The sequence below is a fragment of the Poromitra crassiceps genome (genome assembly GCF_964638095.1).
Source record: "Poromitra crassiceps genome assembly, chromosome: 18".
Classification (NCBI taxonomy): domain Eukaryota; kingdom Metazoa; phylum Chordata; class Actinopteri; order Beryciformes; family Melamphaidae; genus Poromitra; species Poromitra crassiceps.
Genome location: NC_139636.1, coordinates 13892690 through 13912689, shown reverse-complemented (window position 1 = coordinate 13912689; position 20000 = coordinate 13892690). Strand labels below are relative to the sequence as shown.

The following is a 20000-nucleotide window of genomic DNA, read 5'->3' as shown; positions in this document are numbered from 1 at the left end:
TGACCACGGGCTTCAGTTACCAGCTGCCTGGCATCACCACGGTAACCTATGTGTTTGTTTACAGCCCCGGCTCAGTGCAGCGAGACCCGAGCCCCCCTCACCTCACGCCTCCGGCGCTGACGGGCCCCCGCGGGCCCAAACGGAAACTCTACAGCGCCGTCCCGGGACGCACCTTCATCGTGGTCAAGCCCTACACACCGCAGGGCGAGGGAGAGATCCAGCTCAACCGTGGAGAGAGGGTCAAGGGTAGGTTGTCTCTTACTATACTTGTTACGTACACCGTTAATCCCCTGCACTTAACCTGCTCTCACATCATGTGACACATCATGTGACACATCATGTGACACATCATGTGACACCTCCCCGGACGATCACAACTTTTATTGATCGGAAGAACGAGCGTTCCAAATACTTTTTCACGCACATCTGGTCTTCACTAACAGTCTAGACCGATAAGCATACAGCGGGCTAGTGATGTCACTTCGTATCTCATAAGTGCTTCCAGTGTCATGTCACCGAGTTTGACATAGTGAAATATTATGTTGTTGTTTTTTCGTTTTTTCTTTCACGGTTTTGCTCCCATTTTCTCCTCAATTGTACTGCTCCACCGCCTCTGCCGATATGGGGAGAGCCGTAAACTAGCACATGCTCCGTCCGACACATGTGCAGCCGGCAGCTTCTTCTTTTCACCTGACAGCAAGGAGTTTCACCTGTAGGACGTAGCATGTGGGAGGGTCACGCTATTCCCCCCAGTTACTCTCCCCCTTCCTGAACAGACCAGAGGAGGCACTAGTGCAGTGGCCAGGTCACATACCTTACCGGCTTCCCACCCGCAGACACGGCCAATTGTGTCTTCTGTAGGAACGTCTGACCAAGCCGGAAGTACATAAGTGCCGGGAATTGAACCCGGGTCCCCGCGGTGGTACGCTTTTACATCTACATTACCCAGACGCCCCATGGTGAAATATGTTTGCTTTATTGTGTTGTTATGCATTTATTTGCTTTTTCTCATATTTTCTTATAGTTCACACAGGCTTCGCTTTCATGTGTTTGTGTGTGTGTGCTCTTGTTTCCATCCATGCTTCACTCCAGACTATGACAGTAATGACATAGAAGGTAAACTCCATGATATTCCTCTCACCCTGTCTCTGCCCCCTACACCTCAATGTCTCCACCTACACCTCTATGCCCCTGTTTGAATACATTGGAGCTACGTGTACAAGCTTCCTCGCCTCCTCGATGTAATCATGTATATGTAGGAAGCCTGGATAGGCATAAGCTCAGGGGGTTGGGCTTATGGACTCACTCGTCCAATCTCCATACATATCTGTGATTACTTCAAGGAGAGGGCATGCAAATTCAAACTGCTCCCGTGTGCTTTTGGTTGTTGGTATGCGTACACACACACACACACACCGTGTCCTCCTTTCCTCTCTCTGAGAGTGCTTCCACCTCCACTGTACACCAGCTTATCTCCCTGCTCCTATCTCCTGTCCACCACACTGACCCCACTCTCCTATCTCCTGTCCAGCTCCACACTGACCCCACGCTCCTATCTCCTGTCCAGCTCCACACTGACCCCACGCTCCTATCTCCTGTCCACCACACTGACCCCACTCTCCTATCTCCTGTCCAGCTCCACACTGACCCCACTCTCCTATCTCCTGTCCAGCTCCACACTGACCCCACACTCCTACATCCTGTCCACCACACTGACCCCACACTCCTACATCCTGTCAGCTCCACACTGACCCCACGCTCCTACATCCTGTCCAGCTCCACATTGACCCCACACTCCTACATCCTGTCCAGCTCCACATTGACCCCACGCTCCTACATCCTGTCCAGCTCCACACTGACCCCACACTCCTATCTCCTGTCCAGCTCCACACTGACCCCACGCTCCTATCTCCTGTCCAGCTCCACACTGACCCCACGCTCCTACATCCTGTCCAGCTCCACACTGACCCCACACTCCTACATCCTGTCCAGCTCCACATTGACCCCACGCTCCTACATCCTGTCCAGCTCCACACTGACCCCACGCTCCTACATCCTGTCCAGCTCCACACTGACCCCCATGCTACTATCTCCTGTCCAGCTCCACACTGACCCCACGCTCCTATCTCCTGTCCAGCTCCACACTGACCCGATGCTCCTATCTCCTGTCCAGCTCCACACTGACCCTACGCTCCTATCTCCTGTCCAGCTCCACACTGACCCCACGCTCCTACATCCTGTCCAGCTCCACACTGACCCCACGCTCCTACATCCTGTCCAGCTCCACACTGACCCCCACGCTCCTATCTCCTGTCCAGCTCCACACTGACCCCACGCTCCTATCTCCTGTCCAGCTCCACACTGACCCCACACTCCTATCTCCTGTCCAGCTCCACACTGACCCCACGCTCCTATCTCCTGTCCAGCTCCACACTGACCCCACGCTCCTATCTCCTGTCCAGCTCCACACTGACCCCACGCTCCTATCTCCTGTCCAGCTCCACACTGACCCCACGCTCCTATCTCCTGTCCAGCTCCACACTGACCCCACGCTCCTATCTCCTGTCCAGCTCCACACTGACCCCACACTCCTATCTCCTGTCCAGCTCCACACTGACCCGATGCTCCTATCTCCTGTCCAGCTCCACACTGACCCCACGCTCCTATCTCCTGTCCAGCTCCACACTGACCCCACACTCCTATCTCCTGTCCAGCTCCACACTGACCCGATGCTCCTATCTCCTGTCCAGCTCCACACTGACCCCACGCTCCTATCTCCTGTCCAGCTCCACACTGACCCCACGCTCCTATCTCCTGTCCAGCTCCACACTGACCCCCATGCTACTATCTCCTGTCCAGCTCCACACTGACCCCACGCTCCTATTTCCTGTCCAGCTCCACACTGACCCCACACTCCTATCTCCTGTCCAGCTCCACACTGACCCCACGCTCCTATCTCCTGTCCAGCTCCACACTGACCCCACGCTCCTATCTCCTGTCCAGCTCCACACTGACCCCACACTCCTATCTCCTGTCCAGCTCCACACTGACCCCACGCTCCTACATCCTGTCCAGCTCCACATTGACCCCACGCTCCTATCTCCTGTCCAGCTCCACACTGACCCCCATGCTACTATCTCCTGTCCAGCTCCACACTGACCCCACACTCCTATCTCCTGCCAGCTCCACATTGACCCCACGCTCCTATTTCCTGTCCAGCTCCACACTGACCCCACGCTCCTACATCCTGCTAGCTCCACATTGACCCCACGCTCCTACATCCTGTCCAGCTCCACACTGACCCCACGCTCCTACATCCTGCTAGCTCCACATTGACCCCACGCTCCTACATCCTGCTAACTCCACATTGACCCCACGCTCCTACATCCTGTCCAGCTCCACACTGACCCCACGCTCCTACATCCTGCTAACTCCACATTGACCCCACGCTCCTACATCCTGTCCAGCTCCACACTGACCCCACGCTCCTACATCCTGTCCAGCTCCACACTGACCCCACGCTCCTATCTCCTGTCCAGCTCCACACTGACCCCACGCTCCTATCTCCTGTCCAGCTCCACACTGACCCCACGCTCCTACATCCTGTCCAGCTCCACACTGACCCCACGCTCCTACATCCTGTCCAGCTCCACACTGACCCCACGCTCCTACATCCTGCTAGCTCCACATTGACCCCACGCTCCTACATCCTGTCCAGCTCCACACTGACCCCACGCTCCTATCTCCTGCCCAGCTCCACACTGACCCCATGCTCCTATCTCCTGCCAGCTCCACATTGACCCCACGCTCCTACATCCTGTCCAGCTCCACATTGACCCCACGCTCCTACATCCTGCCAGCTCCACATTGACCCCACGCTCCTTTCTCCTGCCCAGCTCCACATTCACCCCACGCTCCTACGTCCTGCCAGCTCCACACTGACCCCACGCTCCTACATCCTGCCGCTTCATGCACATCACCACGGATCAAACTCATACTGTATTAGCCTAATGGAAACAGTTCCCTCATGTCCCCTGAAGGGCTGGGGAGAGTGGCTGCACTCGTCTCCACCGCTCATGTTTCTTTCAGATCTACAGAGGGGTAGGAAGTAGAGGTTAAGAGTCAATTTGGGATTTCAAATGGGTTCGTACTGCTCACACACGCACGCACATGCACACACACACACACACACACACACACACACACACACACACACACACGTATCTCCTCTCACTCAAAGTATTCACTAGCACTCGACACACACACTCCTCTACAAGGTCCCTTCTCTCTCTGACTGGATGCATATTTAAGTATCCCCACCCGTCCCTTGATGTCCTCTGAGCCTGACCCCCCCTCCCTCCCCCCTCAGATCCTCCAAGCCTTGACCAGAGAACCTGTTCCTGTATTCTATGATGCCTCCTACCCCCTATGTGTTTTAAGGGCACCCTGCTGTCATTTGCCCTGGGATTACTAAGACACATTCGATTGGTGCGTCATGTTTGTGACGGAGCAATCAGGGCACCCAGAGTCTATCAGGCGGATGACTAATAAGACTCTGGGACAGACGACCGATATTTCGGGGTTTCCTGTGTAGAGCAGATGTCCGCGCCAAGACTTCCGCTTCGGTGCCCCGCAGTCATTGTTTACATTCCGATTGATAAGAATAATAATAATAGCTGCATTTTTGGAAACCCCAAAATATCGAGAGAGTCTAGACTCTAGGTTCCCAGATTGCTGACGGACAAAACAATATGATCCAGCATTGTCTGACACTGTGATGCCTCTGTGATGATCTTTGACACATTATGTTATGGCAAATGTGATGACAACAACATGAGTTTTGCTTTGGATCTGTGTGGATCTTTCCTGTTTAAATTCAGTTTCTGTAGGTTTAGCCCAATTCATAACTCCACCACACAGCCCTTCATAACTCCACCACACAGCCCTTCATAACTCTACCACACAGCCCTTCATAACTCCACCACACAGCCCTTCATAACTCCACCACACAGCCCTTCATAACTCCACCACACAGCCCTTCATAACTCTACCACACAGCCCTTCATAACTCCACCACACAGACCTTCATAACTCCATCACACAGCCCTTCATAACTCCACCACACAGCCCTTCATAACTCTACCACACAGCCCTTCATAACTCCACCACACAGCCCTTCATAACTCCACCACACAGCCCTTCATAACTCTACCACACAGCCCTTCATAACTCCACCACACAGCCCTTCATAACTCCACCACACAGCCCACACAGCCCTTCATAACTCCACCACACAGCCCTTCATAACTCCACCACACAGCCCTTCATAACTCCACCACACAGCCCTTCATAACTCCACCACACAGCCCTTCATAACTCCATCACACAGCCCTTCATAACTCCACCACACAGCCCTTCATAACTCCACCACACAGCCCTTCGCCATTCTTTCATGTTGGCCATGCAGGAAACAAGCTTACAGTGGTATGGCCGCCAGCATCACGGCCCAGCCAACTCAACCATCTGGCTCCGTTATGCAACACTGACCATCAAGACCGTCAGTATGCTGCTGTATTCCTGCGATAGAAGCTGACAAATGCATAATTGGCGTCAGTTGGTCATCATCGAAATACTTTAAACCGCAAAAAGCCTGAGCAGTTGTAGTTTTGTATAGAAGGTTTGTTTTGATAGCCGAGCTTACAGTGTATCTTAGTAAGTAGCAAGGAATAACCATCCCTCATAGTGCTCAGAAGGACGAAGCTTGAGAAGCCACCTCCTTGAAGAATGCATGACCGTTGGTTTGATGCATAATGACCCTTGGTTTGATACATAATACATTTGCTCTCATCTGCATTCATAAATGGATGAGTTGCTCATAGTAATAAGGCTCATTTTGACTGGAGGACAAGAGGAGGTAAGCTAAGGCAAGTGGAAGAGAGGGGAAGATAGGAGGATTTCTTTACCTTTTTCCTGTCTAATCCTCCTCATTAAGCTGACACACAAATCAGAAAACATCTCCGCCTTCAGGACTGCTGCTATAGCCTTGAGACGTGTGTGTGTGTGTGTGTGTGTGTGTGTGTGTGTGTGTGTGTGTGTGTGTGTGTGTGTGTGTGTGTGTGTGTGTGTGTGTGTGTGTGCGTGCGTGCGTGCGTGCGTGCGTGCGTGCGTGCGTGCGTGTGTGTGTGTGCGCGCCCGTGCCGTGCGCGTCTGTGTGTGTGGATGAACATGTATGTGAAATAAGCACTGATCATTGTTTCTAGCTTGAGGCTAACTGATAATGCTTCAGATTACAAACATGGTGATGATTCAGTTTGTTAGATTGCCAGTACACACACGCGCGCGCACACACACACACACACACACACACACGCACGCACGCACGCACGCACGCACGCACGCACACACACACACACACACACACACACACACACACACACCTCCTTCAATCATCTAATCTCTGTCTGTTAATGTTCTCCCACCCCTCTTAATCACCAGCCATAGCGGGGCATCTTTATGATGGGATCAGCCTGGGTAAATCAGCAAAGCTCACTAATTAATGTGTGTGTGTGTGTGTGTGTGTGTGTGTGTGTGTGTGTGTGTGTGTGTGTGTGTGTGTGTGTGTGTGTGTGCGCCTGTGTGCGTGTGTGTGTGTGTGTGTGTGTGTGTGTGTGTGTGTGTGTGTGTGTGTGTGTGTGTGTGTGTCTGTGTGTGTGTGAGCACACATGCCTGCTTACATATGTCTGTGTATTAGCATAACTGTGTGTTAGCTCTCTTGTTAGCTGGACAGATTAGTGGCCTGGTGATGCAGGGAATATCGTATGCTGTACAGGGAAAGCTATGTCACACTTAGTAGTTTAATGAAGACCATTGATTGTGGGGGACACGGTTCTCAGCAGTACGGTAGGTTGTCGCACGCTCCCCCAATGTGTTTGAAGCTAAGCTGTTATAGACCCAAGACCCCAAACACCTTCTGCTCTTATTAGATCTGAACACCTTCATATTGTGAATATCCGTTGGTTAATGTTTGTTGCCAGACATTGATCACATTGTGAGTGAAATGGGTTCATTACATTTATGTTATGGGACGCTGCAATTATTCTCATTCTTCATTGAAACCAAGGAGCGCGTTCAGTTCAAGCTTGCAGCCAGATGGCTAGTTTCAGTTCAGTAATGCTTCCAAAGTTAAGGATGTCAACCGAAGGGAAATGTAGAAACGTTTTTTCTGTGTCTGGCAATGAATAATAGCCTAGTAAAATGCAAAATGTTGTGGCATTGTGTCTTGAGATGCCTCTTTAAAATGTGCAAAAACCTCGGTAGCCATACTGTAGCAGGAACATGTACGTGAATAGTCCCAGTCACTTCGAAGACATGCATTTATATTTTAGGATTATGTTTTGTATAATTTGCTTGTAGCCCTTCACCGTGCAGGAGTAGATGTAATGAAAATGTCTCAGTCGTCGTGTATCTTTGTGTCACACCTCATAGCTGACACCCCGTGTCTCAGTCGTCGTGTATCTTTGTGTCACACCTCATAGCTGACACCCCGTGTCTCAGTCGTCGTGTATCTTTGTGTCATGTCACACCTCATAGCTGACACCCCGTGTCTCAGTCGTGGTGTATCTTTGTGTCATGTCACACCTCATAGCTGACACCCCATGTGATGAGGATGGTGATAATGGCAACGATCGTGATGAGGAAGAAGGTCAAATGCACCTTTTCCTTTTCAATTTGAAAGAAGGATGAGACAGTGGTTTCAACAGGAATATCTCGAGGAGATAGACGTTAAGTTTATTTCATACCGCTACTCAAAACTGATCTGCATGTAGCAGATCAGAGTTGATCTACAGTCTGAATAAAATAATAAAAAGAGGAGCATGTGATCTTCCTTCAGGTTGTCAAGAATGGAACATGATGCCACTCTCTCATCCTTCAAATTCACAGACAAGTCCTCATAGATTCACACATAGCCACTCTGTAGATGAGCCTTAAAGCCACAATATTATGTAACATTTCCCCATTAAAATATCTAAAAATGCGTAGACCTATATTAGATATTTTGTTGTTGTTGTTGTGTACTTACATTATCCCAAATATTTCCAACAATGAATCTTCAAACCCAGAGAAAGCCTTCATTTTATTCAAGGACATGGACCTTGTCATTTGGTCGCCTGTCGGTGGCGTTGTCAGAGCGCTACATGTAGCTGTCGGCCGGACAATACATTGCCGTAAGAATGAGCCCTAAAACTCTGAAATGCGTCAGCATGGGTTCCCTCGTCTCCAAGTCAATGGGTTTTTTGAATGGGTTTTTGGTTAGATGCCTGAAATGAGCTCTGCGGTTAACAAAAGTTTATGATACTTGGAAGTTTTGTTCAGCAAGATCATCTTTACAAATGAACACCACTTTTGTGATTTTTGAAGTGTTTTCTGGCTATTGCGATTTCTGACAATCGCATTTACGCTCCAAAAATCCTATAAGTGAAGTTAAACACAGTGACTCCCCCCCACCCCAGATTTCCCCCCCCATTTTCTCCCCAATTGTACTTGGCCAATTCTCCCCGGTCGCTGCTCCACCCTCTGCCGATCTGTGGAGAGCCGTAGACTAGCACCATGCTTCCTCTGACACATGCTACTGTATTCCCAATTTCCCACCAGTTCCCTTCTGCCCTGAACAGCCGCCCCGACCGACCAGAGGAGGCACTAGTGCAGCAACCAGCACACATACCCACCCACAGACAGAGGCAATCGTGCCTGTATGGACACCCGAGGTAACACGGGGGCATGAACCTGCGACCCTCGTGTTGGTGGGCAGGGAATCTACCGTTACACTACCCGGACACCCACACACAGGGGCGTAGGCAGAAATTAAATTATGGGTGGGCCTGGATAAAATTGGTGGGGCAATCGCATGACAAAGTTTTGCGTGCGACGCACGCAAAATTCCTAGATGTCATGAAGTCGTCATGCATTAGACTCTGGAGATGATGTGCCCTGTGTTTTTAAGCTACAAAACCATTAGCTAGCAAGGCAGCAGCAAGTTTGCCTCTAGAAAACAAACCAATTCATTATTATTTTTTTGTTTGTTTGTTTTGTTTTTTGTTTTGGGGTGGGCCAGGGCAAGAAGTGGGTGGGCCTGTGCCCTCCCAGGCCCACCCGTAGAAACGCCCCTGCCCACACAGTGACTTTTTGAACGTGTTTTTACCTGTTTTAATTATTGGTCTGTTTGTTTTGGAATGGACGAGACTCTCTACTATAATTCGGCTCCCAGTAAAAACCGTGAACAATGAACACTGAAGGAATCCTACCCTAAAAATAGAACTGCAACTGTCTTTTGTCTTTTGTTTTGAGCGCGGGACCCCTAGTGGCAGAAAATTACACATTGCACATTTAAATAGTTGCTTAGTTACATCAACTGAAGCAAACACAATTGTCTTCAAGAGCTGACATTTTTCCCAACCAGTTTCTCCTCCATTATGAGGCATTGCTTGGAAAAAGTCCCAGTCTTCCCTCAGTGATAGCCATTCCATTGGCTCTCGGTCTGCTGGCTGAGATCAATGTCTCCAGACAGCCTTGGTCTAGAGTCTAGACAAACAGCCCCCCCCAGCTCCGCCATTTAGCATGGTCGTCCACATCCTCTCTTCAGACAGGTAATAAGATCTGTTTGTCCCTTCCTCACTCTCTGACCACCATTGTAGCACGAAACCAGTCCTTGTGTATTGTATCGTGATCGTGTGTGTGTGTGTGTGTGTTAGATCAATAGTGTTGAAGATGAAGACTCGAAGAAGTAAATGCTTGTAAGATTATCCAATTCTGTGGTATGTGCGTGTGTGCGTGTATGTGTGTGTACCTAAGTGTGTGTGTGTGTGTGTGTGTCTCTGTTTGATGATGCCTTTGGTACACTCCATTAACAGCCCCCCAGGGTCCGTCCCCCACCCTCTGGCATCTCCTCTCTCTCTCCTCCATGATTCATCTCCTCTCTCGCCCCTCTGTTTGTTTCTCCTCCTTCCCTCTCATTGATGTAATCTGATCTAATCATCCGGATGGACATCCCTTGAAAGGCCACTTACTGTCACCATGGTAACGGACAGGGAGACATGCCACTGTAACCGGGTCAAGCTTTCTGCACACTCACTCACACACTCACACAGACACACACACACACACACACACACTCACACACAATCCCAGATGTAAGCTACACATTATGGACAAGCTCACACACTTTAAGGTGCACAATATTGGATTTTTTTGCCGATATCCGATATGTCGACTCTTTTGGCCGATGCCGATATATGCAAAAAAATAATAATAATAATTCCAGAGAACATCAAGTCTCTCCCTTTAATGGAATTAACAGATTATTTTCCCTACTCTTATCGTGATGGCAGATTCAGACATAAATACAATACGAACCCCAACCCGGACATGGCATTGAGCATTTAGTCAAGCATCGAGCATTTGTCCATGATTAAAGCGGCTACGAGGAACTTTCATCTTGTGTTGATTATAGTGCCCCCTGTGGACAAAAGCGGTAGTGTTCTCCCAGAACAAAGATTGCATTTCCTGAACACCGAGTCTCCTCCCGCTGTAACCAGTGGGTCAGCCGAGCTGCGACAGGCCGGCCAGGGCTTCTTCGAGTCAGCGTGCCTCACCTGCTGTATTTACTGCATAAGTTTAACGTTATGGCTTCATTCGCCGGCCAGAACAAAAATTACGACCAGTTTCACTCAGACACTGCGCCCGGTCAGTGGACCGGCATTTGGAAAAACCATATGCTGTTGTATACTACTATTTGCTGTTGTAAGTAAGATGTGAGGGATCAGTATAGAGACAGTCGGCATGTGTGGGAACGCCCACAAAATGTTATACGGCTGGCGCGCGAGTGGGGTAAAACCGCCCATATATCTCAATGGGCTGACTCACCAAAAGACGGTGCTGCGGCTCTAAACTACAGGTTTGGGGGTTCTAGAGCAGAACACAAGACGTCTGCTCAGATGTGCGTTTACTGCGGTGGTTAAATCCCCGATCGTGGCTGCCTGGGCTGGGCTAGCAGCTAAATTCTAACTTTGCTGAATGATAGAACGGGGGATTTACCCCACCCTGACCACGCCCCCAGCCAGGCTGAGCCAGCTAACCCAGCGTCTATGACGAGACATCGCCTCAACCTATTAGATTTTGGATGTTTTATAAACAGTTAAAAGTTCCTCGTAGCTGCTTTAAAGTGTCATTTTATCGGCCTGTCATCTCGGCAGAAATGTAAATTTCGGGCCGATGCGATAATTCATTCTAAAGCCTTTATCCGCCGATACCGATGCCGTGCCAATATCATTGCGCATCCCTAGCAAAGCCACAGTCACGCAAACCCACGCACACACTCAGAGGAACAGATGTGTGAATTGACGTAGGCTGGCGCCCACCCACCCAACCTGCCCTCCTCTCCACCCACCCAACCTGCCCACCACTCCACCCACCCAACCTGCCCTCCTCTCCACCCACCCAACCTGCCCACCACTCCACCCACGCAACCTGCCCTCCTCTCCACCCACCCAACCTGCCCTCCTCTCCACCCACCCAACCTGCCCTCCTCTCGACCCACCCAACCTGCCCTCCTCTCCACCCACCCAACCTGCCCTCCTCTCCACCCACCCAACCTGCCCTCCTCTCCACCCACCCAACCTGCCCTCCTCTCGACCCACCCAACCTGCCCACCACTCCACCCACGCAACCTGCCCTCCTCTCCCACCCACCCAACCTGCCCTCCTCTCCACCCACCCAACCTGCCCACCACTCCACCCACCCAACCTGCCCTCCTCTCCACCCACCCAACCTGCCCTCCTCTCCCACCCACCCAACCTGCCCTCCTCTCCCACCCACCCAACCTGCCCTCCTCTCCCACCCACCCAACCTGCCCTCCTCTCCACCCACCCAACCTGCCCTCCTCTCCACCCACCCAACCTGCCCTCCTCTCCACCCACCCAACCTGCCCTCCTCTCCCACCCACCCAACCTGCCCTCCTCTCCCACCCACCCAACCTGCCCTCCTCTCCACCCACCCAACCTGCCCTCCTCTCCACCCACCCAACCTGCCCTCCTCTCCACCCACCCAACCTGCCCTCCTCTCCCACCCACCCAACCTGCCCACCACTCCACCCACCCAACCTGCCCTCCTCTCCACCCACCCAACCTGCCCTCCTCTCCCACCCACCCAACCTGCCCTTCTCTCCACCCACCCAACATGCCCTCCTCTCGGGAGCATTAAGTGCGTTTTAGGACATTCTTCTCCTCAACAAGGTGACACATTTAAGAGCATGCTTCCGTAACAGTGTATTACATCTCAAACACACACACACACACACACACACACACACACACACACACACACACACACACACACACACACACACACACACACACACACACAGACATTATAAATCTTGCAGACAGCCATGAAAATGAAACCGGCGCAAATAACGTTGAGATTAGACATTCACAAACATGATTAATGGGCTTTGGCCGCACCCAGTGTGTGCAGAATATTAACACAGCTATGAGCAGTGGAGGATACCTGGACCAGCTATACGTGCACGCACACACACACACACAAACACACGCACGCACGCACGCGTGTGCGCGCACACACACACAAGCACGTACGCGCGCACACACACGCAAACACACAAACACTGGATTTTAATGGATTATTCCTGGTCTAGCTTCACACAAGCTCAGAAAGTAGCTGTTAGTAGCTATTACTGTTCTGATCTCTGGGAACACACAGTAGCTCAGCCATTGAATAGTGTTGGGAACACACAGTAGCTCAGCCGGTGAATGGTGTTGGGAACACACATAGCACAGCCATTGAATGCTGCTGACCACACAACATTAGCTAGCTATTACTAAGATTAAAATGCATATTATGCATCTGTCCGTTACCAAGCACCGTGAGCACTGTGCAGGTGCTAAGTGCATTACAGCTCTGGTGTGTCATTTTACGACAGAAATCAAAAGCATGTCTTTTATGAATTTCATTCCATTTGATTCAGAGAAACAATATACACATACATACATAATGTATATATATATATATATATCTATATGTATATATATATATATATATATATATATATATATATATATATATATATATTACCAATGTATTTTTTTCTCTGATTCTCAAAAATGTTTGTCTGGCCGTTGTCTTTTTATCTGATGCTTGCAGTTGCAGATCAGCTTGGATGAGAGCCTATCTGCTAAGTGTTGAATTTAGACTGAATATCTCTGTTAGCTTCCCACAGTGAGCTCAGGCTACATTAATTAGGCTCCTTTCTGTCTGCTAGCAGCATAAAGTGTACGTGTGTGCGTGTGTGTGCGTGCGTGCGTGTGTGTGCGTGTGTGTGTGTGTGTGCGTGCGTGCGTGCGTGTGTGTGTGTGTGTGTGTGTGTGTACGCCTGCTTCTGTGCCTGTCTCTTTGTGCGTTAGTGTCTGTGCACTATAGTGTAAGTAATTGCATCCCACAAGTTAGATAAACAGCATCCTTCAAGTCTTCTGCAACCACTTGTCCTAATATCCTAGGCACATATGGAAGTAAATGTCTGTCTGTCTGTCTGTCTGTCTGTCTGTCTGTCTGTCTGTCTGTCTGTCTGTCTCTCACTCACTGATGCTCATGTGTGCACACGCACGCATACACACTAGGGCTGGGCGATATGGACTAAATAATATCTTGATATTTTTAGGCTATATCGCAATTTGCCATAAACCATATATATCTCGATATTATGAAATTTAAAGCACTTCATAAATGCTCGATGTGTAATTACACGAGTATGATGATTCTACTAGTCCCTGCAACATAAGACTACATTCAAACATTCTTGTTCAGGGTTCCCAGCAGACACGCTACATATTTCCCTTGTGGCTAAATTAAAGGGAACAAGCCATATGTACGTTACATACATATCTGCTGCTTTTTGATCATTTACTGTATTTTGCAGTTAATGCCCTGCAGTTGTCTCTGTTTGGATTTCCACGACATGAACACAGTGTGAAACCACAATGTTACTACGGCGTTTCCTTCCTCTCATCAAAAACCCACATCACTTACTGTATCAAACCGCTTCAGTCAATGTTTTCAATGCAAAGTGACTGCTTGCAATTACGAGAGCGAAAGTGGAAAAATGCAGCTACAACCGAGTAGCAAAGAGGAAGCAAAAATCTAATTTCATTTTACAATATCTTCTCAAGCACGTAGCCATCCGATGACAGCATGTTGCTATGATATGTGATACTATCTCTCTCTCTCACACACACACACACACACGACACACACACGCACGCACGCACGTATGCACACACACACACACACACACACACACACACACACACACACACACACACACACACACACACACACACACACACACACACACATCCCTTTTTGCCCTGGAGTGCAAGAGTCTATCTTATTAACCCCCTCTATGGAAAAGCCTGAGAGAGCACAGAGATGGTTAATGGTTCTGTGGTGCATGGGGTGCAGTGAGTGAGGGGAGGGTGACGGGAAGGGGGGGGGGTGCAGTGAGTGAGGGGAGTGTGATGGGGATGGGGGGGGGTGCATGGGGTGCAGTGAGTGAAGGGAGTGTGACGGGGAAGGGGGGGGGGGTGCATGGGGTGCAGTGAGTGAAGGGAGTGTGACGGGGAAGGGGGGGGGGGTGCATGGGGTGCAGTGAGTGAAGGGAGTGTGACGGGGAAGGGGGGGGGGGGGTGCATGGGGTGCAGTGAGTGAGGGGAGTGTGACGGGGAAGGGGGGGGGGGTGCATGGGGTGCAGTGAGTGAAGGGAGTGTGACGGGGAAGGGGGGGGGTGCATGGGGTGCAGTGAGTGAAGGGAGTGGGAAGGGGGGGGTGCATGGGGTGCAGTGAGTGAGGGGAGTGTGACGGGGAAGGGGGGGGGGGGTGCAGTGAGTGAGGGGAGTGTGACGGGGAAGGGGGGGGGTGCATGGGGTGCAGTGAGTGAGGGGAGTGTGTGTGTGTGTGTGTGTGTGTGTGTGTGTGTGTGGGGGGGGGGGTTAGAGTGTGTGTCCCATTTTTTCCCAGGAGAAATTAAGAGTGTTAGCGCAGTGTGGACCTGAGGGCGCTCACTTTATTAACACTGGATTTCACTCAGTCCTCACTCATGGTGTACCTAGCTGTGTGTGTGTGTGTGTGTGTGTGTGTGTGTGTGTGTGTGTGTGTGTGTGTGTGTGTGCGCGCACATGAGCGTGTGTGAGCATGTGTGTTTTTGATACTGGACAGGTCAGTTAGCCTAAGGGAAGGACGTTGATGTCACAGCTGACCTTCTAGCTGTCCAATCAGAGTAGCAGCAGGGTGCAGAGTCCCGCCCACGCACCTACCTGCTGCTCCCTGCTGAACGCGCCACCTGTCCGCCTATTACGCTCTCTCATCCTCTCTCTCTCTCGTTCTCTCTCTCACGCCCATGCTGCCCATACGGTGGCCCCTACTGTAGCTTCTAGCCTTATATACTGTTGTAGAACCATCCCACACACACACGAGTTAAGCAAAGCACTCTCGTTCTCTCCTTTAAATTCAAACCTTACATACAGCTAGCTGAGATGTAGCTCATTAAAACACAGCAGAAACAGCAGTTGCAGAGTTAATCGGTACAGTACATATGAATAAACATGAGGCGCCACATGGAGTGACACAAATACATATTCAACAAAAACACCAATATGCTTTTGACTTACAATCGCTCTGTCATGTGCAGTCTGACGCACGCTGTTTGAGTCGGACACCGCCAGGATGGGGCTGAAAGCTGAACGGACTGAGTGACTCCAGATGGTTGTTGGCAACAGGCCTTGTCTGCCTGCCCTGCACAGTGCATATACACATGCAGTATAGTGGGTGTGAACATGCCTATCCAAAGGTCACATCCTACCCTGTGGTGCCGGCTACACTAGCTTTTTACAAACGAGTGCCCGATTCTGTCTGTGTTCTTGGAGCTAGTTTCTTTTTTACAGGGTGGGCTAGCTAGACCACATCATGCCCAACCTTCACCATGTCTGGTTTCCGGTGTTTTGGACTTGACTCGTGAGGCCCTCTCCTAGCCTACTGTCTTCCAGGTAAAGGATTACAGTCTCATACGACGTGAGACCAGACAGACGTAGGGTCGTGTACAAGTTGTCTCGGCACGTCAAGCCCAGCTAACTCCTGCTACTGTGTAGTCAAAGCTGCTGCTGTACAGCAGTACTAGTGGAAGCATTTCATACCAGCAGCGCGAGACAGACCTCAAGCCTGCAGCAAACATCACCAGACAGGCCCTAACCTGAGACCCTCAAGCCTGCAGCAAACATCACCAGACAGGCCCTAACCTGAGACCCTCAAGCCTGCAGCAAACATCACCAGACAGGCCCTAACCTGAGACCCTCAAGCCTGCAGCAAACATCACCAGACAGGCCCTAACCTGGGACCCTCAAGCCTGCAGCAAACATCACCAGACAGGCCCTAACCTGGGACACTCAAGCCTGCAGCAAACATCACCAGACAGGCCCTAACCTGGGACCCTCAAGCCTGCAGCAAACATCACCAGACAGGCCCTAACCTGGAACCCTCAAGCGTGCAGCAAACATCACCAGACAGGCCCTAACCTGGGACCCTCAAGCCTGCAGCAAACATCACCAGACAGGCCCTAATCTGGAACCCTCAAGCCTGCAGCAAACATCACCAGACAGGCCCTAACCTGGAACCCTCAAGCCTGCAGCAAACATCACCAGACAGGCCCTAACCTGGAACCCTCAAGCCTGCAGCAAACATCACCAGACAGCCCCTAACCTGGAACCCTCAAGCCTGTAGCAAACATCACCAGACAGGCCCTAACCTGGAACCCTCAAGCCTGTAGCAAACATCACCAGACAGGCCCTAACCTGGAACACTCAAGCCTGCAGCAAACATCACCAGACAGGCACTAACCTGGAACCCTCAAGCCTGCAGCAAACATCACCAGACAGGCCCTAATCTGGAACCCTCAAGCCTGCAGCAAACATCACCAGACAGGCCCTAATCTGGAACCCTCAAGCCTGCAGCAAACATCACCAGACAGTCCCTAACCTGGGACCCTCAAGCATGCAGCAAACATCACCAGACAGGCCCTAACCTGGGACACTCAAGCCTGCAGCAAACATCACCAGACAGGCCCTAATCTGGAACCCTCAAGCCTGCAGCAAACATCACCAGACAGGCACTAACCTGGAACCGTCAAAACTGTAGCAAACATCACCAGACAGGCACTAATCTGGAACCTGAAGCCTGCAGCAAACATCACCAGACAGGCTGTAATCTGGAACCCTGAAGCCTGCAGCAAACATCACCAGACAGGCCCTAACCTGGAACCCTGAAGCCTGCAGCAAACATCACCAGACAGGCACTAATCTGGAACCCTGAAGCCTGCAGCAAACATCACCAGACAGGCACTAACCTGGAACCCTCAAGCCTGCAGCAAACATCACCAGACAGGCACTAACCTGGAACCCTCAAGCCTGCAGCAAACATCACCAGACAGTCCCTAACCTGGGACCCTCAAGCATGCAGCAAACATCACCAGACAGGCCCTAACCTGGGACACTCAAGCCTGCAACAAACATCACCAGACAGGCCCTAATCTGGAACCCTCAAGCCTGCAGCAAACATCACCAGACAGGCCCTAACCTGGAACCCTCAAGCCTGCAGCAAACATCACCAGACAGGCCCTAACCTGGAACCCTCAAGCCTGCAGCAAACATCACCAGACAGCCCCTAACCTGGAACCCTCAAGCCTGTAGCAAACATCACCAGACAGGCCCTAACCTGGAACCCTCAAGCCTGTAGCAAACATCACCAGACAGGCCCTAACCTGGAACACTCAAGCCTGCAGCAAACATCACCAGACAGGCCCTAACCTGGGACCCTCAAGCATGCAGCAAACATCACCAGACAGGCACTAACCTGGGACACTCAAGCCTGCAGCAAACATCACCAGACAGGCCCTAACCTGGGACACTCAAGCCTGCAACAAACATCACCAGACAGGCCCTAATCTGGAACCCTCAAGCCTGCAGCAAACATCACCAGACAGGCCCTAACCTGGAACCCTCAAGCCTGCAGCAAACATCACCAGACAGGCCCTAACCTGGAACCCTCAAGCCTGCAGCAAACATCACCAGACAGCCCCTAACCTGGAACCCTCAAGCCTGTAGCAAACATCACCAGACAGGCCCTAACCTGGAACCCTCAAGCCTGTAGCAAACATCACCAGACAGGCCCTAACCTGGAACACTCAAGCCTGCAGCAAACATCACCAGACAGGCCCTAACCTGGGACCCTCAAGCATGCAGCAAACATCACCAGACAGGCCCTAACCTGGGACACTCAAGCCTGCAGCAAACATCACCAGACAGGCCCTAACCTGGAACCCTCAAGCATGCAGCAAACATTACCAGACAGGCCCTAACCTGGAACCCTCAAGCCTGCAGCAAACATCACCAGACAGTCCCTAACCTGGGACCCTCAAGCATGCAGCAAACATCACCAGACAGGCCCTAACCTGGGACACTCAAGCCTGCAGCAAACATCACCAGACAGGCCCTAACCTGGGACCCTCAAGCATGCAGCAAACATCACCAGACAGGCCCTAACCTGGAACCCTCAAGCCTGCAGCAAACATCACCAGACAGTCCCTAACCTGGGACCCTCAAGCATGCAGCAAACATCACCAGACAGGCCCTAACCTGGGACACTCAAGCCTGCAGCAAACATCACCAGACAGGCCCTAATCTGGAACCCTCAAGCCTGCAGCAAACATCACCAGACAGGCACTAACCTGGAACCGTCAAAACTGTAGCAAACATCACCAGACAGGCCCTAATCTGGAACCCTCAAGCCTGCAGCAAACATCACCAGACAGGCACTAACCTGGAACCGTCAAAACTGTAGCAAACATCACCAGACAGGCACTAACCTGGAACCCTGAAGCCTGCAGCAAACATCACCAGACAGGCACTAACCTGGGACCCTCAGGGGAAAAAGGAAGAAGGGATGGCTATAAACACCTGCAGCCAGGACCTTGAAGCAGACAACTGGAACGGACAGAGGCGGCTGGAAGGCCATCTCTCTCTCTCTCTCTCTCTCTCTCTCTCTCTCTCTCTCTCTCTCTCTCTCTCTCTCTCTCTCCCTCTCCCCTCAATACTCGCACACACAAAAACTCAATCAAACACGGACACATTCAGTCTATATAGATTTTCCTTTCTATTAATTTCATTGAATTCCATAGGCCGCCCCGACTCGCCCACCGAGCTTCAGGCAATCTCAGTCCACGACTGACATGTCATTTGCATCACGTGATGTTAACATGTATGTGAGGCTAGTGCCTGGCCACTGGTTGGCTCATTATGCGGTGTCCATGTATCATGGTGTAAACACCATCATTTATGTGGCACGCTCTGGACTGGTCAATCAAAACGATTACCTGTGTGATTAACAACTCAACAACAAACAATCTATCACTGATATATCAACAATCAACAGACGATCAATGCTTGGGTCCACAGCTAATCAATCACTCGCGGACTGTGATAGAAGACACTGCAATGTGTTACTGGTGGTCAGCTGATGCGGAAGATGAGAACGATATTTTGTCTGGCAAAATATATATCGTATCGCGTGAATGTCAAGTATCTCGATATTTGATTCAATAAATTGCATGCAACATGTATGATTGATATTGATATATGTTGTTCCTATAGTGGCTCAGGCTATAGTGTGATATTGCCCAGTATAAGGAAAACAGAAGCCAAGACAGAGGGTAACTAGTTATTGGATAGCGTGTTCTATTTTTGTCTCCCCCTGAGGGTCGATACAGGAGGAGAGAAGGAATGAGAGAATAAAAGACGGGTGAGAATGAAAGAAGAGAGACGTCATATAGATCTCCCCATGCCTGGGAGGCAGGGAGGACAGGAGATGAGGGATCCCTCTGAGTCATC

The 20000-nt window shown here is 50.8% G+C and overlaps 1 protein-coding gene across 1 annotated transcript in view; it reads left to right on the top strand.

Annotated features, from left to right (window-relative positions):
* shank3a (SH3 and multiple ankyrin repeat domains 3a) overlaps nt 1-20000 on the top strand; it is a gene marked incomplete at both ends in the record, with an annotated part of 250396 nt that overhangs the window by 153402 nt on the left and 76994 nt on the right. Inside the window, 2 exons of the mRNA XM_083654717.1 lie at nt 65-246; nt 1093-1116. Coding sequence (XP_083510843.1) covers nt 65-246; nt 1093-1116 — 206 coding nt within the window. The remainder of the gene's footprint in view (nt 1-64; nt 247-1092; nt 1117-20000) is intronic.